Source organism: Synchiropus splendidus, chromosome 7 (genome assembly GCF_027744825.2).
Source record: "Synchiropus splendidus isolate RoL2022-P1 chromosome 7, RoL_Sspl_1.0, whole genome shotgun sequence".
In the NCBI taxonomy this organism is placed as follows: Eukaryota; Metazoa; Chordata; class Actinopteri; order Syngnathiformes; family Callionymidae; genus Synchiropus; species Synchiropus splendidus.
The window spans coordinates 18,910,549-18,936,751 of record NC_071340.1 but is presented as its reverse complement, the minus strand read 5'-3'; the positions used below and the strand labels follow the sequence as shown (position 1 = coordinate 18,936,751).

Sequence of the window (26,203 nt, the reverse complement as noted above, 5' to 3'; positions counted from 1 at the left end):
CATGTGTTGATGGCAGACGACCGCATCAGAGAACCTATGAGGACCACTCAATCTAATAAAACAAACACCAATCCAGAGACTTAGTCGACCAATGTCAGTTTCAAAGGTTCCCTGTATTAAAAATAAGTTTAAAACTACGATCGTGAACCAAAGTCCACCACACTCTCCACCACTGCCACATGAGCACATTGTGCCATCACGGACTTGTCTTATTCATGTATGCAAATCCAGTGCTGCCAGTGTGTTGTGTGTATCAAATTTTTTAGGTTTATCGTGTATTATAAGTTATCACCCATCCCTAGTGCAGTGTAGGCAGTAGTGAACCGCGAGCATTACAGAAGGGCCTTCACCTCAGCCATCACCTCCAAAGTATGCCAACAACAACCTCCCAATTCACAGTTTCAGATCAGCAACCCTCTCATTACTGGTGTGAACTTGACTGCAGGGAGGAGCTGACATGGCACAGACCATTTGATGTCAGAAATGAATTTAATACATTGTAAAATCCAAGTAGCTTTATAATATACTGACATTGGGAAAGTGGTCCCCGCCTGGGATGCTACGTCAAGATACTCCTGAGTGTCAACATGCAAGGCACAAGGCTGACTTCCACATCAACATAGGACACAACTGTCCAAATTCAATACAGTAACGCCATGGGAGTGAGCCATGGGCTGGTTTCAACTGATGGAAAATATCGATAATTGAACCACGGTCATCCTGGACATAGATTCATTTTTGTCTTTCACTGCCTTTCAGTTTAAAAAGTTGACCAACGAGCCACATTTAGGGATGCGGCCCTAAATGTCTTGTAGTGATACAACATCGGAGTCATTTCAGTGAAAATAAGAAGGGATGCAAACATATGCTTTACCAAGACACAAGACTCGTGCAACAACTCAAAACCGAACAGAACAGAAACAGAACAGGATGTTCGCCTTTTGAGAATGAATCTAGTGTACATGCAATATGTACAATAAAGTCACAGGTTTAATATGACATGGAAATCTGACATATATTAGTTATAATAAAACAAACAAAGACAATCTTTTTTTTCAAAAACAACTCTCCTTACACAACAACGTTTAATTCCTATCTGAAATTGTGAAAAGCAAAATTCAATAACTGGGGTCTTATGTTGTGTGTGTTAAAACCACATGATGTCACACTCCCAAGAGACGATTTGAGCAGCAGTGAGATGTTCAATCCCTCACTCAGTTCATATGTTTGTCCTAATCGTGTTATGGACAACATCAAGTTCACTGTTTTTCTCACTTAAAAGGAGTTTATTGCTGTATTAGCACCTGGCCAAATCATGCATCCACATCAGCGACAGCAGCTACACAGGATGGATTCAGTGATTCTGACAGACATAAAACTTCAGAGCCAAGATGAATCTTTGAAAATCTCCTTTATTGAGCATGAGTAGTTTTACCACAGAACTGATGTGATCTGACCTGTCTGTTATGAAATATTCACTGCACAGACTGCAACGCCGCAGAGGAAGACTCCTGCAGCGACATCATCTAGAACAACCTTCGTAATAGGGTCTTGAAGAAAGGAAAATGCCTTTTCCCCTGTTCTCTCAGGTTAAAGAAGTGGGCAAAGGGTGCTCTACAGGGCCACAGTAATGTCGACAAAACGACTACCTTTATATTGCATGTTACCTCTCTCTCATCCTTTGTGTTTTCCCACGTTTTTCTCACTATCAGGAAACAGGAACTAACTTAGTCTATCTATTGAGTGTTTGCTGAAAACTGGCAGGGGCGACACTTAACTGGTCATACCATCCACAAGCATGAGGTCACACCCTTTTTGACATGAACCTAGCTTGCCAAAGATTAGGTAGGTGTCTTTGGTGATTGTTCTTGTTGGTAGAAGGGCATGTCACTTCCAGTGAAAATAACAAAGACAGGTATGAAGTGAGATGACTGATGAGGTTTTCACTGCATAAATTAGGTCAGAAGCACACCTCCCCATCTCTCAGTTTGAAACTGCAATAAAAAAAAGTTTCTCCATCAAGTCAGGGGTGAAAGGTCCTAACTGTGCGGGAGTACAAAAACAAATATTGTTCTTTCACACTACAGTATTTCCTAAGATGTTATTGCTGTGCTCCAGTGGTTACTGAAACAATGGTGGTGTGGTGAAAGGGTCAAGGACATTCTTGGATAAGTAACACAATAGGGGATTTTAAAGGCAATGCATTTTAACATTATTATTTTATTACATTATTCACCCACAAAATGTGTTCGTACCCCAGGTTTTGATGTATTGCACAGTACATTTACGCAACATGAGGTTCGGGTTCAATGTTGAATTCATGTTGAATGTTCAACGTCAGTCACCCTTGAGTGGATAAATATGGTACTGTGTAGCATAAAGATTATTGTGGGAAAGGCTGAAGAAAGACACTACAATATCTGATGAAGAAGTAAAAAGAAAATGATGCAGCACCTTGTCAAGATCCTGTCAGTCAAATTACCAGTGAACCATCTGACAATAACTCATTGCAAGAAAGAGAAACCTTTTCTGAGAAGCAGGAAGAGCTTTCCAGTTAAATATCGGACAAAACCAGTTTGAAACAAAGCGACCTTGTTTTGAACCTCACATGAGGAGAACTGTTTTAAACTTCTATGTCAAGATTTAAATAGCGCAATAATACACCATTTAAAATGAAGCAGAGATTTGCACTCGGCTGTGTTTTGGTGAAAAAAATACATTATTTTTGTATTACATTTAAAGTCAAAAAATACAAATAAAAGACAAATATGTTACAAGTTACAACATACGAACAACCATTAAAGACTCCCCACCCCAAAACATAATAGTGATGATAGTTATGTGATGATAGTTATCTGAGCAGGATCTGTTTCACTCCAACACCTGAAATGATCCTGAAGATTAAAAAAAAAAAAAACATGCCAAAACAGTTGCCTGACATGCGACGTGTGATGACGCCTCAGCGTGTATATAAGAGACAAGCAACAGTCGAGATCCACCAGTGTCTGACAGAAGCTTGGCAGTTCATCACTGAGAATCCTTCCACTGCAGGTGATCTTCCTCTCTCTCTGTTTATATTGATGCTTTTTTGTTTACTCAGCGCAGCAAGCAACGCTTATTTTTTAACATTGATTGTCTTTAAATATGTCCTTTAATATATTAACTATTACAATATTGGAATAGAAATATCCCAATATTAGCTGTGTAATCTCTGACTGCTGACATTTCTGGTTTCAGATATGAGTTGGTGTGTGACTTTGTTCACTCTTCTCGTCCTGCAAACTCAGCTGACCTCAGGTGAGTATGGAACGATTTACACCTGCTATGAACCAAAAACAACGGAAGTCACCAATGACACTTATTCATGGTTTATGCATAATGTTAGATGAGACAGTGACAAAACACATGCCTCAAAATCAAATGAATTAGAAAAAGAAAAGAAAAAAGGAAGACCACAAACTAAAAGAAAGGAAGACCACAAGAGTTTTAGGATTCAACAGAACACCAGCTACATCAACGATCTGCACCACTGACATATTGTTGTCACATTTCAGTGTCTGGTTTGAGCCGGGATGAGATCGAGAGGTTTGTGCTGCTTGCCAAAACCGATGTCGACGCGGCCTACAAGTACTCACGAACTGTGTAGGTACTTCTCATACAAGAGTGGTTGAATCCATGTGAACATGACTAACCAAACAAACAGGTCCCTCAGCCGCGTGAGAAGAAACGAAGCCAGACCCTCAGATCTCATGCGTCTGATAAGGCAGCCGTCGGGTCTGACCAGGTCTGCTGCCCGTGCAGCAGACTACATGGACCTCGCTGTCAGACTGATCAAGAGGTCGCTGTCTTCACGTCACAAGCGCTCGCTCAACGCAACAGGTAACTGCATGTCTGCCAGCACATGCACAGACTTAACGGGTGAATATAATAACACCTGTCTCTCATCGGCCAATTTTCACGCTTTCACTCTCAAGTCATGTGCGATATTTAGCAACTTGCAAATTTAGCAACGATTTTCATTGAGGCACCATCTGAAATTCCGGAGACATTGCACTGGTGGTTTAAACACCAGCTGTGAAGCAAGAGATAACAACCTTGTGTTTGGAACACTTTGTCCAAGTCACACTTTTTTACTATTCTATAATTCTTTGAAAAGAGTCATACATCATGGTATGCTTTAGGTTGAAAATAGCAGCAACTCTGGGTGAATTGACCAGACAGCAAAGTAAACATGGGACATCACCAAGCAGGCTTTTAGCTAGGATTCTGAAACAGGGCGTCCAAAGCCCTGCCCTCAGCCTAGACAGTTTTGTCCATCTTCTTTAATATATTTATGCAATATATGCATACAACATCAGCTGCTAACTGTGATGGTTTTCAAAATGTTCACACCCTAAACAAACTACATATATATATATATATATATACATGGGGTTCCCCCAGTACAACCCCCCAGGACTACGATGAGAATATATAGAACCAGAGGGAGAGCCAAATGACACAATGAATAACTGCACTCTCCATTCAGATGGGCTGCCGGAGGAAACGCTGAAGTTGGTTGCTGAACTGACAGGCTGCTCAGCCAGGCACCGGGTCCCTGTGTGTGAAACTACCGGCAACGTGAACACATTTCGAACAGCAAGCAGCATCTGCAACAACAGGTGAGCTGCAGCCGCCTCCTCCGTCAATGAATCAAGTTTGACTGCTTTCCTCCAGAGTCATTGTAGACAACCAATTATTTAGTTTCTAATGTGAAGGCAGCAGACACGACTGACATTAACTAACAAAGGGCACTGGTGTACAGAGCATTTACTCTGTGGAAACATTGCGTGTTCAACAACCATGCTGATTCATCATAAGGTTCTTCAAGTAGCCTACATTTTCTTTGTCCATTCACTGTGTCGACTCGGGCAAAAATAAAAGTAATTTCTGTTCTATGGATAGAAAAAACACCCGTTGGGGAGCCGCCAACAGTCCGCTCACCCGCTGGCTGCCTGCAGAGTACCAGGATAATATATCTCAGCCCAAAGGTTGGGACGCCCAGCGGCCAGTCAACGGCCATCTCCTTCCTTTGGTACTTTGTCCAGTTTAAAAATTCATCCGATCATATTACGTCATGTTTTCATGATTTAATCCCAACAGCTGTTTTCCTTTGCTGCGCTTCAAAGGTCAGAGAGGTGTCCAACCGCATCCTCCGAACAACCACCTGTAATATTAAGAACGACCCACTCTACACCGACCTGTTGACCCTGTATGGACAGTGGACCGACCACGATTTGACCTTCACCCCCATGTCTGCCGTCATCCGCTCCTTCAATAATGGCATGGACTGTGACAAAAGCTGTGATCGGACAGAGCCCTGCTTCCCCATTAAGGTTGGTGTCACTTAATACAATACACGGAAAATATTGGATCACCTTGTCACTCAAAGTGTGTTTACCACTGTCGACAATGGTGGTCTCCAGTAGCATTAGATAAAAGTTTGTCTTCTCCACAGATCCCCCCACAAGACCCTCGCTTTGGCAGGAACTCAGACCAGTGCATACCTTTCTTCCGCTCAGCTTCGGCTTGCGGTACTGGTACCACAGGTTACATCTTTGGCAAAGGAGTTGTCCGGCAGCAGATGAACGCTGTTACCTCATACATCGACTTGGAACAAGTTTATGGCTCAAATGATGCCAGAGCAGCTTCTGTGCGGGACCTCAGCTCAGATGATGGACTCCTGAGAGTGAACCCCAAATATAAAGATGGTGAACGTCATCTCCTGCCCTTCACCAGCGAGGGGGCCAACATGTGTGCGACTCGCGCTGGCATCACTGGCGATAAAGACATTGAAGAGACACCCTGCTTCTTTGCTGGTGAGTGTATTACATAACTCAAATACCAATGCTTGAGGATTGTGTCATTATTTTCACAAGAATTAATTTCCAAAAAATGAAAATTTTAGGTGACAAGCGCGCCAATGAGAACATTGGTCTCACATCGGTGCAAATACTGATGATGCGAGAACACAACCGTCTGGCTCGGGCTCTGAGGAAAATGAACGCTCACTGGAGCGGAGAGAGAATCTACCAGGAGACCCGGAAGATCATGGGGGCATACTTCCAGGTGAGACATGCAGCACAAGGACTACGGCCGGGTATCGATTCAAATTTCAAGAATCCATTCGATTCAGATTCCCGTGAATTAGAATTGATTATCGCAATTCAATCCGATCCGATCCGATCTCCATTCCAAGGAAGGTCCAATCCCCTCCCAGGTGGTAGCATTGGTTCGTGAGGTTGGTCGTAGTTCCACAATACTACACCTCCATTTGGCAAAACCTGCAAATGGCTTTGCTTTTGTCTAGCGCATTTTCGTCTTGGTCGCTTCTGAACCCAAAATGGTGGCAGACGGTCGCTTTGAGCGTTTCAGGCGTTTTCAAACCTGTCTCGTCGCTCGTGTTGCCACTGTGAGACACCATATTGTTTTGACTATGTTGTCACAGGTGCACGCCTGCGTCAAAGGGGTTGGACTTCACCCGGGGAATATGTATTAAAACTTTTATTAATGAATCCGATCTTTGGACCTGCCAATCAATTTTAAGGAATTAATGTACGAATCGATTCAGATTTTTTTCAACACAGCAAGGACCACTCAAGTTCAGGTTTGTCTTCATGCTCTTAATCGCTCTGCCGTCCTGCAGGTCATCACCTACAGAGACTACTTGCCTCACATCGTTGGGAGAGAATTCATGGACAAGAAATTAGCCAACTACCCAGGGTATAGTGAATCAGTGGATGCCAGCATCTCCAACGTGTTTGCTACCGCTGCCTTCCGCTTTGGTCATGTGACAGTCCAACCCGTCCTCTTCCGGCTTGATGACAAGTACCAAGATCACCCGACTTATCCTAGCCCCATGCTGCACAAAGCTTTGTTCGCCCCCTGGAGGATCCTCCATGAAGGTACCACTTCACTTTTGACTTCATCATTTACAGCAGAAATGTTCAACACACCTGTGGATCCTTCTTCAGGCGGTGTGGATCCCATCTTGAGGGGTCTGGTGGGCGGACAGGCCAAACTCAACACGCAGGGCGGCATGATGCCTGATGCTCTCAGGGAAAGGATGTTTGAATTCTCCACTAAACTGGCCCTGGATCTAGCATCCATGAACCTGCAGAGAGGAAGAGACCATGGACTTCCTGGTACTCACACGTAGATTAAACCTAAAGCAGCATAATAACACCACGACCATCTGGTGAATGCTGTGATGCTGACCTTGTTCCAGAAAGTGATCTGTTGTTGTTTGTTTGTCAGGATACAACAAATGGCGCAAATTCTGCAACTTATCAGAACCAACAAATGTAACAGAACTGACTGACGTCATGGAGAATGCCGAACTTGCCCACCATTTGATGGGTCTGTATGGAACCATCGACAACATCGACGTGTGGCTCGGAGGAATCTCAGAGCCGTTTGTTAAAGGTGGAAGAGTGGGACCTCTGTTTGCCTGCCTTATTGGAACTCAGTTCGAGAGGGTCCGCCAAGGAGACCGGTACTTAAACCACAGTGCGAAAGTATGAGCAGATGTTTCCACAGCAGATAGCAAACATTTCTATCTCCATCAGGCTTTGGTGGGAGAAGCACGGGGTGTTCACTGCAGCCCAGAGAAGCTCCCTGAAGGGAACATCATTCTCCCGCTTCATCTGTGATAACACTGGCATTGATGAGGTTCCAAAAGACCCCTTCCTGTACCGCCCCCGAGGGGACGGCTACACTAAATGTGAGGACATTCCAGCGTTCGACCTCAGTCCATGGAAAGATGAAGGTAAGTTCACCGATATCAAACAACAAAGAAGATACTTTTGGAAAGTTTCTGTCGCTGATTTCCTTGTTTCTGTTTGGATCACAGCAGCCCCTTGACGGCATCAGGTGAAACCACAAGCCTCATTGTCTTTGAGATCACCACATCAACAACATCATCCAGCTCAATAGCTTGATTCTTCCAGTGACAGCACTTCAATTATTTTGGACGTTCATGTTTTTTGTAAGCAGTTGTTTTACACAATCAAATAAAATGGAAGAAACTAAATCTTGTCGTCTTGTCAAGTGCCAGCCAATAAAAGCCCACGATACATACTGATGTCCATAACAACCATGATTCAAAACATCAATGTCATGTGACATTCAACAAACTTACGGAATATTAACGGAAAATAAATTACATTAAAGTACAAATCCAGCTTTAGCATTAAAACTGCTCTCAATGCAAACAAGAAACCATGTTAAATAGAAATTCAAATGTTCCCACCAAGTTACCATCAATTGATATGATACCTAAGGTCGACATACTGCAAATCATTCGTGAAAGCTAAAGTTATTTCAAACCATTTTAGAATTAACTACATGGTTGAGATTTAGCAATAAGCAGGATATCTTTTACCTTATCCCTTTTTTTCCCAGCATAAATCTTCCATTCCGAATTCACCAGAGGTGGCAGTGTAACAGCGGATATCACCGTTGACAGAGGGTTATGGGTCAACGGCTCCAAACATTTGGGTCATTGACACTGTCTACAGTAAGTGGAGCAAGCACTGAAGTCTGTCATTTCCATATTCCACCTGAGTCAGTATCACAAGCTGAGACTCTCAGCTCTTCAGTATGGAAACTTTTCTGTTTAGCTAATTCATGAATCTGAGATGCATCTTTGTCAAATAACATCTTCAGTTCATCGAGGGTGAAACATGTAATAAACACAAACTGTAAAATTAAACCTTCTCATGCAGATTCGTCACAGAAGCAAGTTCAAGACAGAAATATCTGGAACTCTGGAGGCTCTTTCTCAGGTACATGCTACGTAGCTTCCGTCATTGTCACGTGACATTCAATAAACTTTATTGACCGACCGTATGACCCAAACCTAACTGTGCTGTACAGCCTTGGCTCACACATGTTCCCAACTACTTTGCAGCATTCACATAAAATTAGAGTTAATTGTGTAACGATTTAAGACGGGAGACCCAAGTGCAGCGGGGAGGAGACTGAGTCCAACAATTTCACAACAAAACAAACCCAATACACTCAACTTCTGAACTAGGAGGCAGGAAAAACAAAGAATGCACAAACTGAATAGCACTCTACATCTACGCTAGAAGGAGGTGAACAGAATTACTCTCTACTTCTATGCTAGAAACAACCAAGTCCAAGAAACAGAGGAAGTCCACAAGATTGGGGGAGAGGAACCACGATGCACAGGCACAAGCAGCGAACCTCAAGCCAGTTGTCTTCTGGCTGGTGTTCAAGTAGCGGACGATGACTTGAGCTCAGGTGTGTGTGGGAGTCTGTGACACCTGTATGGCGGGAAGAAGACCCCCAATCCTGGAAGAGAGGAGGAGAGAAAGGCGCAAGCAGGATGCATGAATCTTTGAATATGACCGGACGGAGGGGGTTCGTGACAAATTGTCTACTTTATATGTGAGGATTTGTGACCGTATTCTGTTGTGCCAAATGCGTTCTTCTGAACATGTTGGAACCCAAAGCAACTGTGACAATCTGCTTTTCAAAATGGTTTATTTTTCAAAGTTCATGTACAATGACATCCACCATCAGTTACTTTATTGTCACAAATATCCTTTCAAGCCACAAGAGAAAGACAAACGTTTATCGAATATGGCTGTCACATTAAGATCTTTAAAAATACAAAAGCTGTTGACATATATTGGTCATATTGCTGTAAACATGTTGTAAACTTCATTTCAGCTGGCAGGCAAATTTTGCTCTCAAAAAACCTGTATTGCATTGGTTATCGGAACTATTGTGATCAGTGACAAAAAATGTTTTTCATTTTTGCAAGTAAACAAGTAAAAATGTCATGCTATGAAGTATCTGCTGCTGTGAACTTGGGTCGTACCGAGGAGGAAGCATGTGCTGTGACATCACCATTTGGTATGGTATCACACCATGCTTCCCCTGGCAAACACCAAGCACCAAGTATCCTTCAGTCAGGTGAGCACTCTGTGTCAGGTGAAGGTACCGAAACTGACAAAACCAAACTTACATGGGACAAAATCTCTGACAAGCTGCTGTGCTTTTCATAGAGTGTCTTCTGATCATGACTGTGCTCACCGATGTGGCTTAATTCGCTCAGTCTTCTCTGGACTATGCGTCACTAATATGTCTAGCCAATACACATGAGTTCTACATTTAAATACAGGCATTGTGGTCCTCAACCCGGTCGACCAGAGCCTGGTTCTGGCAAGTTTGGTGACCTTTTCATTGGATAATGTGGTAGAGCGTGACGTTGTACAAAACCTGATGTCCATTGTTCCAGGCATACAGCGCCCTGTCCCGGGGGTTGTAGTCCAGCATTGACAGGTGGCTGTATTTGTTGGTCAGAGGGATGTCGATGTATTCATACGTGGAGGTGTTGGTCGAATATGCATAGTACACTTTGGTTCCACCTGAGTATCCATTGGTGACGTACAGCGTTCCACAGATCATGAAAGCCTCGCCTGCACTGCGTTTTGGGTGGTTGGTGGTCCAGCTGCGGATTATTTGTAAGGTGTTTGGATTGAGCTGGCTGAGAACAATGTTGCCAGCGTTCTGATTGGTTGCGTACACCGCCCAGAGCCCTCCCTCATCCACCATGAGGTCAATGTCGGAGTGACCGCCCCAGGAGTAGTGGTACATGTTGTTGTAGCCAGCAAAGTCCAGCTGCCGCGAGCGACTGATCAGTGAAGTGCTGAAGTCAAACTTGATGATGGTGTGACTCTGAAACTTGTTGAAGTAAATGGAGCCATTATACACCACCTGACCAGTTCCAGACCACGGGTGTGGGAGGCGGTGAGACGTGAAGTTGTCTGAATTCATGAAGTCATGTAATGATGGATATTCTCGGACAAAGCGGTTGTTATGGTAGCCATCCATGTACCAAACCTGTGGGGCACAAAAGGATTCCACTCATCAGCACATGAAGGTTGAACTCAAACACATCGCACACTGCTCTCCTTGTCAAAGGAGAATAGATGACGTTACAGCTGAGGTAGCTGAAAAAGCTCACCCTGTTGTCTCCAGGGGGAGCGAGCGGGTCAGTCATCCACGAGCCAAATCTGGATCCCGAAGTCTTGATTGTTACCGGTTCTGAAATGCCCGTCAGTTTTCCACAGGCTAAAACAAAGAGGTAGAGATGTGAATATATCTCCAAGCTTTTGGATGTGTTGTGGGTTAGAAAACACCCTTTTAAAAACAAAAACATACACCTCCCATACACCACCCTTTTAAAATAAAAGCAGCCAGGAGGTGGTACACAGGCGCTGTGAGGCACATGAGTGACGCACGCGCAGCTCAGTAAACGACTGAGCCGAGCAACACTGACTTGTGTCGTCCTCATCTGTTTCACAGTTAAGCAGTTAAAGCGAGGTAGAAGCGCTTCTAATCCCGTGAAAGTAAAAGCACATTGTTTGTGAGTGATTATATGTTTGGTTAAGGTCATGAGAGTTTCACCAGTCGTAAGTTAGTTTCCTGAATCTAATATAGAACCGGTCAGTACAACGTGGGAAGCGTGTGTGAGTGAAATGTAAATTGTTTTTGATGGCAAAATGTGTGTGAAGATACAAATTAATGTTTATGTATTAAGTGTTTGAATCCTTTTATTTAGCACTATATTGTTTAATGTGCAAATATAACAGTTATTGCTTCTTATTTTTGTTGCTGCAAATATATTTTGAAAATGTTGAATTCTTCAGCTCTGTGCAGGTGGTTGACCACTCAATCTCATCGCTGTAACTAGTTACTTGAGAGTTGTGCCAGCTCACCAAGCCGCTGCATGCAAGCTCGAAGGCGGTCCTCCAGATCCAAAACTCTGCTGTGGACTTCCTGATAGTCCAGCCCACCAAGCTGTTCCTGGAGGGATCCCAGAAGCTCGGTTACATTTGCCGCCTCCTCCTTGAACTGCCGAACCAGCAGAGCGTCGGCTTTGTAGGACTCCAGGACTGGGATCAGAGGACGCAGCTCCTCCATCTTTGTCTTGATGGACTGACACAGAGATGGCAACAGGGTTCGGATTGATATTCAGTGTTTATAGAGTCAAATCTATCTCATCTCGCTCCTGTTGTTTATGACACTCTACATATCAGCAGTTACTGTTTTAACTCACTGTTTCAACTCGCCTTTACCTCTCAGACTCTGCACTGTCTCCCATAAAACTAGTCATGAAACATCATAAAAAAATATATATATTTCAGATATAATATATTTCAGACTTATTTCATCATGATTTGTTTTTCTTCAGCTTGTACTTATAAATGACTTTTGTTCATTCTTGTCTGTGTAAGTAAAGCATATTTTGTTTAAAAAAAAATAATTCCAGCCTGGACTAGTTTTACAAGCTAATTTGCCACGGTCCTTACCTCATGTCATGTTATTCTAGTTGATCATGTTTCATTTCATTGCATGACTTTTTTTTTATCTGTCACAAAATCAGGGAGCAGGTGCCTACAACAATGAAAAATATCTTTGTAAGTGTTTATAGACACTGTTCTGCCTCTAACGCTGAAGTTTCTGGAGGTGGATGAAGATCCACAGAGATGTGTCAATACAGTCCACAGACATGAGCAATCTTTTCAGTTGAGCAACAAGCACCCATAATACTTCCATATGGCAAGTGTTTTTTGCTTTGTTACATTTGTCTGTGCTTCGACCAGTCATAACCGAATCATGCATTTATTTTCTTATACATTCACTGTTGTAATATGTTACTCTGTTCGTTATGATCAATGTTCTCTCTAAGCTGCGCGCGTGCGCAATTGCGCACTGCTGATACGATCTCAGCGCACAAAAATATCGACGCTGCGCAACAAAAAATCATCCTAAATTTAATATAGATTACCGCAATTTCAGGAATACAGGGGCTTCTGACATCGCTACATACACAACGGGACGAATAGCAACTAGAATAGCTGCTATTTGAAGTGAACTATTGGAGCTGGATGATGTTTAAGAGCTGATTCCTCATAAAGTCGCTCGTGATTGGTCAAAATGTGCGCATGCCCTGAGCCAATTGGGCGGAGTTACGCACAGGAGAGAGAAACGAGAATCGCTGCTGCGCAGGCTTCAGGCTACTATACACAGAGAGTACACGCAAGTTAGGCGAGGGAATTAACAGCGAAGTCGGTGAAAGAAACCTGTTCCTTCATCATTTTAGCGTGATTCACACAGGCTCACTGTTCCGTCAGAGAATACGGTGGCCTCCAGTGGACAAATTTTTTTTATAAAGAATTAAAGTATATATATATATATATATATATATATAAATATATATATATATATATATATATATATATATATATATATATATATATATATATATATATATATATATATATATATATATATATATATATATATATATATCTCCCAAATATTTTTTTTTTTTGGAGCCTCAATTTGTCCTCAATTAGAGAAGGTTGAGTACCTTGTACTGCCGGACAATGTTACTCTCATGTCCTTCTTCCAGCTGTTTGAAACTGTTCTCCAGGTTCTTCAGCTGAACTTCCATCCTCTCCACAAACTGCAGATCCTTCTGTGTGCGCTGATCCAGAACCTCGATGGACTGACTCATGTTCTGCACCTAGACAAGACACCAACAGTTGTTCTATGTTGTGCAACATCTTCTGACAGAAACCTGTTTGTTGCCAAGTGGCTGACAGGATTGATGCGTTGCTTGACAAACGGATTCAGGTACAGTGTTCACGGTGCATTGAGGTGAGATGATGCTGACATGACTGGATGGATTGTGGCTGTGAATACGAGAATGTTAGCTGGAAAATGTCTGAGACCACTCTTTCCAAAACACCTGCAGCCATCCCACCTGCAAATTATGTCATCAAACGAAATATATATATATATGACAGCGGCCTAGCCTGGCTAAATGTCTTAGCGTGCTGACTCAGCGATATGTAATACGGCTGGTCCAGTGGCATCTCTGCTCCACAGCGACATCAGGTCCATAGTTCATTTGGTAACTGACATCAGCCTGGGCCTTCATCTGGGACAATACTCTTGCACCTCCTGACTCCTGATGTGTCGTATCAACCTGACCATAAATGTTTCTCCTAATGCAGAGTCGCCTCAACCAGAACTTGAACCCACAGGCTTCCTGCAGTGAGGCTGTCACGTGAACGGTGTTGGAGAATAATTGGTTAAATGATATAAAAGAGTGTGTTCAGGACAGCGAGACTCACCAGGCGTCAAAATAACACATGCATCTCACTTAACATCTGATACTGTTGAGTTTGCCAAGATCCGAAACAAGAATCTCACATGCAAAGCTGCCAATTTGGTCTCCCTTGGACATCTAGCGAGAACTCTCTAAATGGATGTGTTTGTGCGTGATGATGAGTGTCTGGTGCGAGGACCGCCCTCGGTCCAGTCTCTGCTTCATTTGTCTGTACTTGGAACAATTTGATGCAGTTGTCAAACAAAGCCTGCATCTCACCACATCTGTGGCTTCTTCTGCTCCTGACTCTACACCGCTGAGAGGTGACTGAGCGGCTGAGTGGGTGGACAACAAACCAACGATGGTGGCCGAAATACATCTCTAACACCTGTCACACCAAGAGATGATCATGTCTAGTTCCACCAGTGACCTGACATTTAGAATCCAATTGAATCTCGTCCATCTCTGCACCTACCCACCTTCCTTCTCTTCAACCAGACCAATGTGATGTTGTCACCAGGACACAAATGATGGCATGCAACAATTACAATGTGCTTCAACTCAGACCTTGTCCAGTAGGTGTCTCAGGTGCTTGCTTCGCGCGTCCCGGGAGCAGACGGTCTGTTGTGGGGCAACAACAGTACAAACACAGCGGCCATCTGTGTCCTGGGCGGAGCTGTAGACCTGCCAACCGTCCTCCGGAACCGATGGACCAACCTGTGAAACCGTAGCATTATAGAAATGACATATTGATGTCAAAGAAATGTAGAGCCAAACGGGCAAACACAGCGCGAGCCAGACCAGAATATTATACAGTCATTTAGATTACACCGGAAGACGGTTACCATGGTGATGTAGCTTGAAAGCAGCAGCAGAAGCAGAGAAGTGTTGATCAGATTTTCCTCTGACTCCATCTTTTGTTCTCTTCTTTTATCCCTGTGGTGCTGTCGCTCCTATTCATGGATTCTTCTGTCCTTCTATCTTCCTTATCCTTCTGTCTCCACCCTCCAGCCCTCCGCCCGCCTCTCTCCCCCGCTTCAGCTCCGATGCCAAAAAGCATCCATGTGGAAACGTATTCTTCGCGTGTGTGGGGGTGTGTGTGTGTACGTGTGAGTGTGCGCGCAATGATCTCAGATCTCGGCTGGGGAATAGATAAGTGGGTGAAGCAGGAGGAGGAGCCGTTTTTTTTTCTCTGTGTGAGCCTGTCGCAGGGAACCATTTGTCCTCTGGCAGGAAAATTCCTGGCTTCTCATGTATATTTTATTGATACATTCGCACTCACACAGATATATATTTACACAGAAAGAGCGAGAGAAAGAGAGGAAACATTCATTTCAAGATGGCCGTCTCAAGAGGAAATTTTGAGAGCAGAGGGAATGTCTCCACTTACAGCGGATCTCAATGAATTGGCAGCTGAATTCAAAGCTCAGCAGTTATCGGCCGGCAGTCTGGAGGTTTAAGCTTCAAGCATATGAATGTTGAACTGGAAGCAGAAGAACTGCAGGCAAAATACACATTGACTGATCATATTCATCTGATGAACAACAGCTCCTCAAACATGATGGAACAATCTTTTATTTCAATGAGGTTCTTTAGATCACTGGTTGTGATAAATGTGGTCTGCACCAGTTACATCAGTAGTGGTCTCCATGGCAACCACAACTCAGCTCATCCCCCTGCGACGGACTCGCCGGAATCCTGGTCCGAGTCCAAACAGTCCCAGCTCAGGGAGGCTGAGACGGAAAGAAATGATGGTCCCTATGGACACGGCGGATGAGGGTGAGGTCAACTTCCTGTCCGAGGCTGAGGAACTGGGACAGGTCTAGACGAGTCGACTGGTCTGAACAAATCCTGCAACACACACACACGGTTGTTGAGCAGCCAACTGAATCTCTCCCTTCTTTAACCAAACTCTTTTTCATTCTCTTGTCTTGTTTTATTTGGGAGTAAAAATAAAGAATGCTGTTGAAGGCAGTACTCCACCTTTAGCACTTGGCTCCAGAAAGACCTTGATATAGGAGGTGGGAACGTAACCTTCCTCCTCCAGGTTCCTGCGCACTCGAGTCCAACCATCTCCTTTGTCCTCCTCTACCACAGACAGCAGTTCTCCCTCCACCATGGACAGTGTTCCTTCATTCTGTCCTGTAGCAAACAACAACCTCTGAGGTAGAACCAGACGAGGAGGAGGAGAGGAAGAGACCAGGGTGAGGAGGAGAGGCTCTACCTTGAAAAGCATACAGCGACCTGCAGCTCCCAATTGGTGGTAAAACGTCATCTTCATCAAACTCCTCGTCGAAATCCGAACATTTGAAATGCATTTCAGCTGAAGGCGGTTCAGTGTAGCTGCCGTCTGGACTGTACAGACACACACACGCATCCATCACAGTCATGAGTCACGTGATCAGGCAGGGAAATGGCTCACTGTTTGATCACCTTTCTCTGCTGGCCGGACTGTTGAGGTGTTTCAAACTGCAGCTGCTGTTGCTGCCACCAGGCGTCGCAGAAACACACCCTCCGCTCTGCCGCCTCAGCATGGTGAGCTGCTTGTCCGTCTCTGCCAGCCACAACTGCTCTCACACATGAAGTGAACACCTTTAAAACCACCCTGCCCACGTGGTCTGCGTGTGTAGGTGTTTGCACCTGGTTCTTGTGCAGCTCTTCCTCCAGCTTCTGGATGGTGATGTTCACCTCCTCCAGACGAGGGTCCAGGCTGCGGGCATCTCCCATCTGCGGACTCCTTTCATAAACCTCCTTCATCTTCAGCAGCGCATCTCTGCAAACACATTTACACCTGGTTGTAGCTCACATTTGTCCACTTCTGCTCTGATCCACTTCTCCGGGGCTTCACGTATCGGTGCTCCTCTCTCAACTCCTTTAAAAAGCAGTCACCCAAACACCACCAGGGAGAGATGTGGCTGTAGAACCAAACCTCTGTTCTCTCTCTCGCTGCATCTCCTGCTTGATGTGATTGACTCGGTTCTCCAACTTCTTCCATCGCTGGTCTGGAGGGAGGTGGCTGCAGTCTGAAGGACCTGCACCCTAGAGGAATCACAGTGCTCAGCTTGTTAAAACCAGACGTGTCAGGTGCACCAGGAGTGCCATGCAGTGTGCTACTGACCAGTTTGAGCGACAGCTGTCATTCCAAACGCAGCAGAAAAGAAAGAATATTCAGTTTCTCACTAGCAGAAACAGAATCTCACTGAACAGAAAACAGTGCTAGATCAGCAAAACACAGACAGGAAGTGACATCACGTGCATACCCCTCGCTTCAGGCTGCGGAGACACTGCTTTCGGGTTTTGGATCCGGAGGACATGAGGTCGTTGAAGCGCTGTGTGATGGGTTCTCGAGAGGGCAGAGTGGGTGACAGGGGACTGTCGCCACCCGGGGAAGGAGAGGTGGGTGGGGGAGGGGGAGGCTGGCGGGGGGAGGAGAGGAGAGTTAGGAGCTGGAGAGAGGGAGAGGTAGATGGAAAGAGAAGATGATTGAGAGACAAAGTGACAGTGACAGAAGGATGACAGACATATAAGGTGTGGACAGTGAGGGATACACACACAAAAAGAAAGACACACAGAGACATAGACAGGTTAGATGAGTACAGCAGGGAGGTGACGGGGTCAAAGGTCACACAGGTCACCTTGGTTTTGCGGATGAAAGGCCAGAGCCTGCGTCTGCTGAATCCTTCCATCCGATTGTCCAAGTAACTGGACTCGGAAATGCTGCGTCTCATGGAGGCGCTGTAGTCTTCAAACTGGACATCACCCGGAGGGTCGAACCCAGATTTAAAAACCTCCACGACATGCAGCGTGTCCTGTAAGTAACAGGCCCTCGTGTCACCCGGGTCTGAGTCTGGGACGTCAGGAATGTGAGCCTCAGCCTCAGCGAGCGGTCATCTTCCGGTTCCCATACTCACCTTGCTGGGCTGGACACTCTCAGCTGCATCCATCATGGCCTCAAGACAACAACTCAGCCCCGGAAGAGTCTTCCGCTCTGCGTCGGCCGTGGCACGCATGGCGTCTCCCACTCGCTGAATGCGACGCTCCTCCATGTCTTGAATCCGCTGGAACACAGAAGGTTCCGTTCAGATCTGGACGTCTGCTTCGTCCAGCTCAAAGCAGAACCCACCTGATAGATGACTGGTACCAGCGTGTGGTAGTGCTGGTGCTGGTCCTGGTTGAACTGGTTCAAACTTAACATATATTCTTTTTTGGCTTCTTCGGCGGCTTGTTGTTTTTGCTGACTGTTGTGGCGAGCCTGAGACGACAACATTGAGCGCACATGATCACATGCCATGACAACTTCTGACAAGGCAGAAGACATGACATGACAAACTTGTCAGGTAGAACCTTTCAACCGTTACGATGTTGCAGTGCTCATGCTATTCAGAGAACTGAGGATGTTTGTCTCTCCTGGTGGAGTCAGAGCACAATGTGACGTCACATCGCGCCACTTCAAAACGGAGAATCATCATGATGACTTCAACATTTGAAACATATGCACGAGTCAGAAAAGTCACATCTGCAGCTGAGGTCCAGTGCAGAGCCAAATGACTTCCCCGTATATCAGACCTGGAGAAAGTGCGGCCCTCATGAGGTCAGACTAAAAGTATATAACTGATAACTTCTCATTTTTGGATGTTTGGTCCATAATTTTAATATGATTTCTATTCAAATGACAATGTTTTTTTTGCCATATTTACACTTCGTTATATCCTCGCTTCCATTGAACCTTTTATGGTTCATTTCGTCATCATTACCAATTGATTTTTTCCGTCACATTTCACAGTCATTGCCGCCGATCTTTTGGCATGATGGCCCCTCACAACAGTCACAGTTTCTAATGTGGCCCTTTAGGAAATTTCACTGCCCACCTCTGCCGTGTTTATAGCATGAATGAGGTATGGGATTTGTCAAAACACTCTCACACTCAATAAATAGACTCGACAAACCTTGTCTCCATCCGTCTTGTGGTCCAGTTCCATCCGGTCTGAGACGTGCTGGGCTCGCTCTGCCTCCTTGCAGTTGCGCTCAAAGCGTCGCTTACTCTGCAACACATAAGCGAGAGAGTCACAGACAGGTGCGGGACAGAGGGCAGACGCCGGCTGTCGGTCACTGACCGTCTCGAGCTGCTTCCAAGAACTCTCCACGTGCTGCTGCGCCCGGCGGCCATCATGGAAGTGCTGAAACACAAACAAGGACGCAGAACATGTATCTTGTCAAATAACGTGTGGCAGCTTGTGAGGGTGACTCACAACAAAAGCGTTTTTTTTAACCATTGCGCCTCTGATTTCTATTAAAATTAATGCAAAAATACAAACAAACCAACTTGCTGAGTTTTGTTTTTTCAAGTTGTAGTTGAAATGATCATTCATACAGGAAATCAGTCAAAAAAGTAGCAAAATAAATCACTGTTTGACTGATTTAACTTTGAAGTATAAACATTGTCACAGCGCACGCGCAACAGTAGTGTTGGACAGGTTCAATTCCGAGGAGAGTCGCGGTCCTCACAGACTTGGATGATCATCAGGTCGTTGAGTTAACATATTCAGTTGTCAAGACATGGACAAACGTGACATGTATTTCATGTCCAGTCATATTCGCCGCAGAAACTCCACTGTCAGTGACTGGATATAAACTAAACGTATTGCAGGTCCGTGCTAAATCTGAATCAATGTAAATAAAACGTTTTCTCAGTGAAGAGTCTGCTGACGTCACACACGTATCTGAGTGGGTTCTGGTTTTATTTAGTATTTAACACAAAATCACTCTGTAGTATGTCGCTTCACTCATTTTGGTCTGTAAATGCGTCCGGCGTGTTTCAGTGAACCGTTTCTAGTGTGAGTCTATCTATTTGGTCAGAAATAGATGCAGTTATTGGTACTGGAACCTTTTAACGTGGAACAGGTGAACACTGAGGTCCTGCTTCAAGGTAAAGGTCTTGTTTAAGACAGAGGTCCAAGTGGAGGTCAGACTCACAGTCTTTCTCTCTGCCTTTAGGTCCTGGATGTATTTGGTCAACTCTGACACCACATGCTGGTTCAGGTCTTCTGCCAGTTCTTCCTTCTGCCCCGCCACCAGATTCAGCTGCTGGAGTGTCGCGACGAACGCCAGACACCAGGTGTACCTGCAGCGGCCCGTGAGAGAGAGAGAGAGAGAAGGAGAAGAATCAGAGAAGAGCCAGAAACAAAGCAGGTGAGTCAACAAACCTGCTTTCATCTTCCCGAGATTTTTTGGGATGAAACTTCTTGGCAAGGTTCCTGCAGAGAAACAAAATGAATGATGAGCAGAAAAGCCAAAGCCATAAGGACAGGACGCAGAGGAGCCAACGAGAAGCTGGAGAGGAGGAGAGACGTGTGAGGAGCATCAGAAGAGTAGTGTCAGGAGAGGAGGAGCATCAGAGGGAGATGAGGGCAAAAGGTAGCTCCTGCAGAAGAGGAGGAAGAAGAGCGCACCTGAGCTGTTTGGCGTAGTTCAGCTCAATCTCAGCTCGCTCACGGACAAACTTGCTGTACCTCTCCAAGAAGTCAATTCCTGCACTGGTGTGTTTCTCAAGATGGTCGAACTGATCCTGAAACAAACAAATGCAGTCACCAACTTCTGATCAACACGACTGTCCATTAAATCAGACGCTCCGGTGTGAGCATCACACATCTCCTCCTACTGCTGAAGCTGGGCTTCAGTTAATAAAAACACTAGGGTTTCAGACACCCCTCATCACACTAGCCGACATCTTTGTCCTGTAGCCGAGTGTTAGCGCCAACATTGATCTCAAACGGGGACAGCCGTGGTCAGGACTGTTGCTATGGAGGAGACTGTCAGGACAGTGTTGCTATGGAGGCCAGTCTGTCGGCTGCGCGTGAGATGCCGCGCTGCGTCTGGTTCTTACCCACAGTTCGGTGCCCCAGGTGCCGCTCATGACTCCGCTGCCGTCCTCTCCCTCTTACAATCACCGGAACATGCGCCTGGAGAGCGCCAGCATCACTGACCGTCGGTGCTCTGCGATGGTCCGCCGTCGCGCGCCGCTCGGGATCCGTGGGCCTCTCGTCTCTCCCTGCAGCGATCGCGAAGGCGTGCACGCGCGGCGCGTGGCCGTCAGCATCCTTTGTGTACTGCACATGCTCAGACGGTCCAATACGTAAACGCTAATTCAATTACATTTCATGACTTGTTCGTCTTTTCGCCAGTATCACAACAAAGAAACATGTCCGTCGTCGTGTTTCGGTCTTTTTCCTTGTTTCTCGCTTCAATAGAAGACTGCACTACCCATGGTGGACAGCAGAGGGCGCCAGCAGTCCAGAGGAGCCGCCATGTATGTCTTGGTCTTACGCTTCACATCTGCTACAACACTGCAATATTGTAAGTTTGTGAGGAGATGTGGTCGACCAGAGGGCACCAGTGTGTGTGTAGTAATATTCCCTTATGGACCAAGACACAAGAGCTTGTGAGGACGTATTGGCTGGTCCTCATAGGGTTTTGACGGTTTAAACGTCAAAATAACTGGGTCATTATGATAGGATTTATGTTGAGAGTCTTGGTTAATGTTAGCCATGTGTTCAGGTTATGTTTAGGGTGAGAGGCTGGGTAAAGGGTTTGAGAAACCTCACAATGTCCGAACAAGGATATAAACACCAGTGTGCGTGTGTGTGCGCATGTCATTGTCCATTGGCAGCTAACAAAACAAAAGCAACTACATTGACAATCTTAGTCCCCATTTCGAGCCAAAAGAACCTGTTTTCATCATGCATGGAAAACATGAACAATTTTTACTTTGACAGAACCAAAAACCAGAATTGAACAGAAGGAAAGAAAAGCTTTATTTTCTCACATGATTTCAAAATCCATACGCTCAAACACACATCAACTCAGAGTTCACATACGGCAGGTGTCATGAAAAGCCTCCAGGGTCCTAAAGTCTCTCCAAGTTGGAGGAAGACCATCCTGCAGGTAACGACCACATCGCTGACAAGGAGACTGAAAGAGCTTCACGTAGCTGCGTAACCACGTCTGCAAGTGAGACAGGTCCGACAGACCGTTAAGAGACAGACAGGTGAGCCAGGGGAAAGTGGAGACTCACCATGAAGGAGCGCACAACCACTTCAGGCATCTGAGGGAGCTGGTAGTGCAGAAGAGCAGTGGTGGCGTGATCTGTTACCTGGTAACCAAAAAAAACTATCAGTAACCTGCATGTGTCAGAGACTAGTCAGCCGTTCATTCACCTTCTGAAAGACCTGGTACTGAGACTTGGTCCAAATGTCCAGCTGCAGATAAAAAAGATACAGGTTGCAAGCTCAATGTGACTCTTGACATCACCGTCACCTTTGCATCTGTGACCTCTGACCTTTCCATCCTCGTTGTAAACATTCTCGTTGAATCCTCGAACCAATGTCCGGTCAATGAAGAGTGAACGCATGACAACTACTGCTTTGAGCACCTTCCCAAGAGTTACCTGGTGAACAGAAGAAGATCATGTGTGTGTGTGTGTGCGCTAACTTGTATAGCTATACTTGTGGGCACCAAATCTAGAAAACACACCTTTTGTTATTTGTGGGGACCTTTTGCGAGTTCTCACTATTTAAAGCCTCAATTTGAGGATTAAAACTTCAAAATAACTGGGTCATTATAACTGGGTGTCAGTTTGGTTCAGTTAAGGTTAGCCATGTGTTTTGGATGATTCGTTCTAGAGGGAGAGGCTGGGGAAAGGGTTATGGCTATAACAATAATAAAACATAAGGTGTGTGTGCGTTTGTATAATTGTATATCATGCCATGACTAATTTTTGACAAAACGCTATCCTTGTGGGGACCTTTTGCATCCCAAAACCTCAATTTGAGGATGAAGACTTTAACATAAATGGGTTATTGTAACTGGGTTTCAGTTTGGTCCAGGGTCCTGGTTAAGGTTTGCCATGTGTTTTGGATGGTTAGGTTTAGCGGGGTGTGGGGTTATGGCAACGAGAGGTCCCCACAAGGACAGCGATACAAACGTGTGCGTGTGTGCCTGACTGGCTCTCTATTCTTCTTAATGCATGTGCATTACCAGCAAAACTGCAGATGTTCCATTGGGTCTGAAAAGTTCAATGATCATATCAGGAAACATTCTTCCAATTCGAGAGATGACGTCATCGACGTACCTGTTCAACAAACGAAACACTTTCAGCTTGTGATTCAGTACATGCACAATGGCTGTTTTTTTTTTAATGTCTAGAGAGATTTCATCTTTAAAGAGAGGTCATTTTTCTGAAGGCCCACGTAAACAAGCGTGTGTTTACATGCATCAGAAACCCTGGTGCATGTGTCGTGTACTCACTGGGGTGGAAGAACAAGTGTACTTGGCTGGACTTTGGGTCGTCGCTTGGCTGATGCTCCCATTTGATTGGCTGATCGCTTGAGCGACTGCTGGTTGAGGAGGCTGGAGGCCAAACTGGCATGGTACTGCAGCTGCACAGGAAAACACATCTCAGTTGGAGTGAGTGTCCAACCCTCAGTGGCTGAGGACAAGCATCCACTGGCCATCAGCAAAACTAAAACGTGAGACTGATCATACTGGTGCCGTTTTTGGACCCCTTATGTCTGTTACAACAGCTGGAATTTTCACTTTGTCTACATAGAAGCCCTACCACAACCCCAGCATCAACCCAACCTTGTTGGACCACTTGTACGCCTGCAGTAGCTGGGAGTAGAGGGGAGTCTTGTCCTGGACTGGGTCCAGACTCAGGAGGCCGCTGTTGTGAAGGGGATGAGATTCTGAAGGACGGCCCACCAGCCCACTGAGACGCTCCAGCTCACTGCAAGAAAGTCAGGTCCAGAGGGTAACACATGCATGCAGACATCATCATCCTCATCATCACCAATGTGTGGTTCATAATCAGACCACCCTCTTTCTATCACACAGTATCTCTGTCAGTGGATGTAGTACTGATGTCTATGTTAATGTCATTAAAAACGCTAAAAGACTATATACTGCTTCTGTCCACGTGAATGCAGCGGAACTGACAAATGTAAAACAACATCAGAGCCAGTGGCTGAAGGCTGTGAAGCGCTGCAAGAGAGAGGGAGAGGAGTTGGAAGCTGTTGTCCAATTGGCAGCAATGTCACAACACACTTGACTTGTCTCACTTGTAACCAGCAGACAGTCAACAAGGCCTCGCTATAACACGAACCAACATGTGCTGTGAATCAGTTGTTGATGTAGGATTGACCCAGTCACTCACACAGTGGGCACAGGTTACATGGCTTCAGTCCACTCCTCCCATTCCTCATGCTTTTTTAAGCTAGAAAAAATGGGCCTCAGCTTTAATGAACCCAGACAATAGACCGTATAGTTGCGTTGAGTTGCCTTCTGTATAGACAAATGCAGAAGCAGACAATGGGCACAGAACATACTGAAGCTTCATTGCCCGGGCTGTTGAATAAGTGAACACGCTAGTGTTAGCATGCTAGTTGCACTTCAACCACAGGGTTAGAGTTAAGGTTTACCCAGTGGATATTGTGTATGAAAGCAGTGCTCGACTCTTGACAGGTACGTGCCCCAAACTCGACGTTCGGATTTGCCGCGGACTTACTTGAGGTCCCTGTTGACGGCTTGAAGATGGTCCTGGAACTCAGCAATAAACTGCTTCTCCCGACCTTCCAGAGTGTCCCGGTTTTTCATTCCATCCTTCAAGAACTCAAATACGCGGCTGACGCTGGAGCGCAGCGCCTGGATGCCGCTGATGGCGTGACAGAACCCGTCCAGGTTGACTCCAACCGACACCACATCCGCCATTGTTGTTGTCGTCGGCGCGTAGTGATGAGCTAACCAATTGTAGTCGCCAGGCGACGGTGCCGCGAGAACGCCTGGTGGGTAAGCGTCGTTGTTGTTGTTGTCAGTGCAGGATACGGGGAAGCTCTGGTGTCAGTTCTGCGCATGCACGGGAGTGTCGCATACTTGATGACGTCACTGAGGTTCTCATACAGGGCCAAATGTCAGTACAGGATCGTTACAGTATCGGTCCATTTTTTTAAACAACAGTTTTATTGAAATACCGTGAGACCACAAAGCAATCACAAACAGTGACTGAAAAAGTGCCGTAATGCAGTGAACACGCCACGAACAGCAGATGTTTGCTGGCTTACGTTGTATTTTGTACATTTTACTTTTATACTATTGTTTTGAGATTAAATCTTTTTTGTGAGGATTTCTATCATTGGTTATTTCCTAAAATTAGTGAGTTATCTAACATAACAAAAGAGAATGTCTGTATGGTATGTATGGAGTGTTAATGGAAACAGAACCCATGAGCTGGCTATTAATACACTTATCCTTGGAAAATGGTTCATCCATAAAAACAGATTTATGAAAACAAACCCTTTGTTTTTATCTTCCACAAGGAGTCTTGTCATTACTTTTCATCTCTAAAGCTCTTGGAGAAAGAAAATAGTGCGAAACTGCTGTTTTATTGAAGAACTCAATCTAACTGAAGCATGTTCACCACCATTTACAACCTGCAGGGTTACATAGCAAGGGAATTGTTTTAGCTGAAAATATTAAGCATTAACAGTAGTATTAGTTTTGATAATGTTAATTTTATTTTAATATATAATGTATTATTAAGTGTGCTAAAAAGCTAATAAAAAAAAATACTGCATGGTTGTCATCAGTTGACCGACGTTATAGCATGTCTCATCACCAACTGAAATTGAAAGATGTAGTGTCTCCTCTCATGAATTATTCCAGGGAAACAGTCATCCACATTTGAAGAATATTGCACAAATGCACTGTCAGAAAATCTTTTATTGGCATGTGAAACACACACTTTGAAGTAAATGCAGGGACGCCACAGGAATCACCAGGTCAGAGAAAACTCTGCTCACCTTATGAAGAAACCACTGCATGAAGACACGACCATAAAATATGACCGTGTGATATTTCGGCAGTTACTGCCACGTAATTTCTTTCCTGTCTGATTTGGAGTTGAGACAGTCCTGGCGTCACCCTCGCCTTATGTCTCTCACCCACCTGTGTGATCTGTGC

At 45.0% G+C, this 26,203-nt stretch overlaps 4 protein-coding genes across 6 annotated transcripts; 1 reads left to right on the top strand and 3 right to left on the bottom strand.

Annotated features, from left to right (window-relative positions):
* The first annotated feature begins 3,011 nt into the window (after positions 1–3,011).
* Positions 3,012–8,056, top strand: LOC128762279 (eosinophil peroxidase-like). The gene is made up of 14 exons (XM_053870412.1): positions 3,012–3,051; positions 3,238–3,297; positions 3,555–3,642; positions 3,704–3,879; positions 4,529–4,661; positions 4,945–5,074; positions 5,169–5,375; positions 5,498–5,858; positions 5,948–6,108; positions 6,686–6,944; positions 7,014–7,184; positions 7,297–7,534; positions 7,608–7,807; positions 7,892–8,056. Exons 2-14 carry the CDS (start codon positions 3,240–3,242, stop codon positions 7,900–7,902), a joined length of 2,193 nt encoding a protein of 730 aa, XP_053726387.1. The 5' UTR covers positions 3,012–3,051; positions 3,238–3,239; the 3' UTR covers positions 7,903–8,056.
* Positions 8,057–9,532: 1,476 nt separating this feature from the next.
* On the bottom strand, positions 9,533–15,285 carry LOC128762217 (noelin-like). Its single transcript, XM_053870299.1, has 6 exons — positions 15,040–15,285; positions 14,762–14,911; positions 13,451–13,606; positions 11,793–12,012; positions 11,039–11,145; positions 9,533–10,914 (listed from the first exon to the last, which is right to left on the bottom strand). Exons 1-6 carry the CDS (start codon positions 15,106–15,108, stop codon positions 10,252–10,254), a joined length of 1,365 nt encoding a protein of 454 aa, XP_053726274.1. The 5' UTR covers positions 15,109–15,285; the 3' UTR covers positions 9,533–10,251.
* A 192-nt stretch (positions 15,286–15,477) lies between these two features.
* On the bottom strand, positions 15,478–21,409 carry LOC128762265 (formin-binding protein 1-like). Of its 3 annotated transcripts, none has more exons than XM_053870382.1 (17): positions 21,078–21,409; positions 20,644–20,759; positions 20,398–20,448; positions 20,168–20,315; positions 19,309–19,371; positions 19,141–19,236; positions 18,318–18,446; positions 18,106–18,252; positions 17,830–18,003; positions 17,455–17,640; positions 17,313–17,327; positions 17,124–17,233; positions 16,835–16,967; positions 16,628–16,761; positions 16,419–16,549; positions 16,178–16,336; positions 15,479–16,045 (listed from the first exon to the last, which is right to left on the bottom strand). In XM_053870382.1, exons 1-17 carry the CDS (start codon positions 21,105–21,107, stop codon positions 16,017–16,019), a joined length of 1,851 nt encoding a protein of 616 aa, XP_053726357.1. In that variant the 5' UTR covers positions 21,108–21,409; the 3' UTR covers positions 15,479–16,016. The 3 variants fall into 3 exon arrangements, with proteins under 3 accessions (XP_053726359.1, XP_053726357.1, XP_053726358.1); XM_053870383.1 differs by having other exon boundaries at positions 17,455–17,610; XM_053870384.1 differs by lacking the exons at positions 17,455–17,640; positions 17,830–18,003 and having other exon boundaries at positions 15,478–16,045.
* A 605-nt stretch (positions 21,410–22,014) lies between these two features.
* On the bottom strand, positions 22,015–25,062 carry med27 (mediator complex subunit 27). Its single transcript, XM_053870972.1, has 8 exons — positions 24,753–25,062; positions 23,831–23,975; positions 23,498–23,628; positions 23,228–23,321; positions 22,530–22,637; positions 22,408–22,449; positions 22,266–22,343; positions 22,015–22,195 (listed from the first exon to the last, which is right to left on the bottom strand). Exons 1-8 carry the CDS (start codon positions 24,953–24,955, stop codon positions 22,061–22,063), a joined length of 936 nt encoding a protein of 311 aa, XP_053726947.1. The 5' UTR covers positions 24,956–25,062; the 3' UTR covers positions 22,015–22,060.
* Between the last annotated feature and the right edge of the window lie 1,141 nt (positions 25,063–26,203).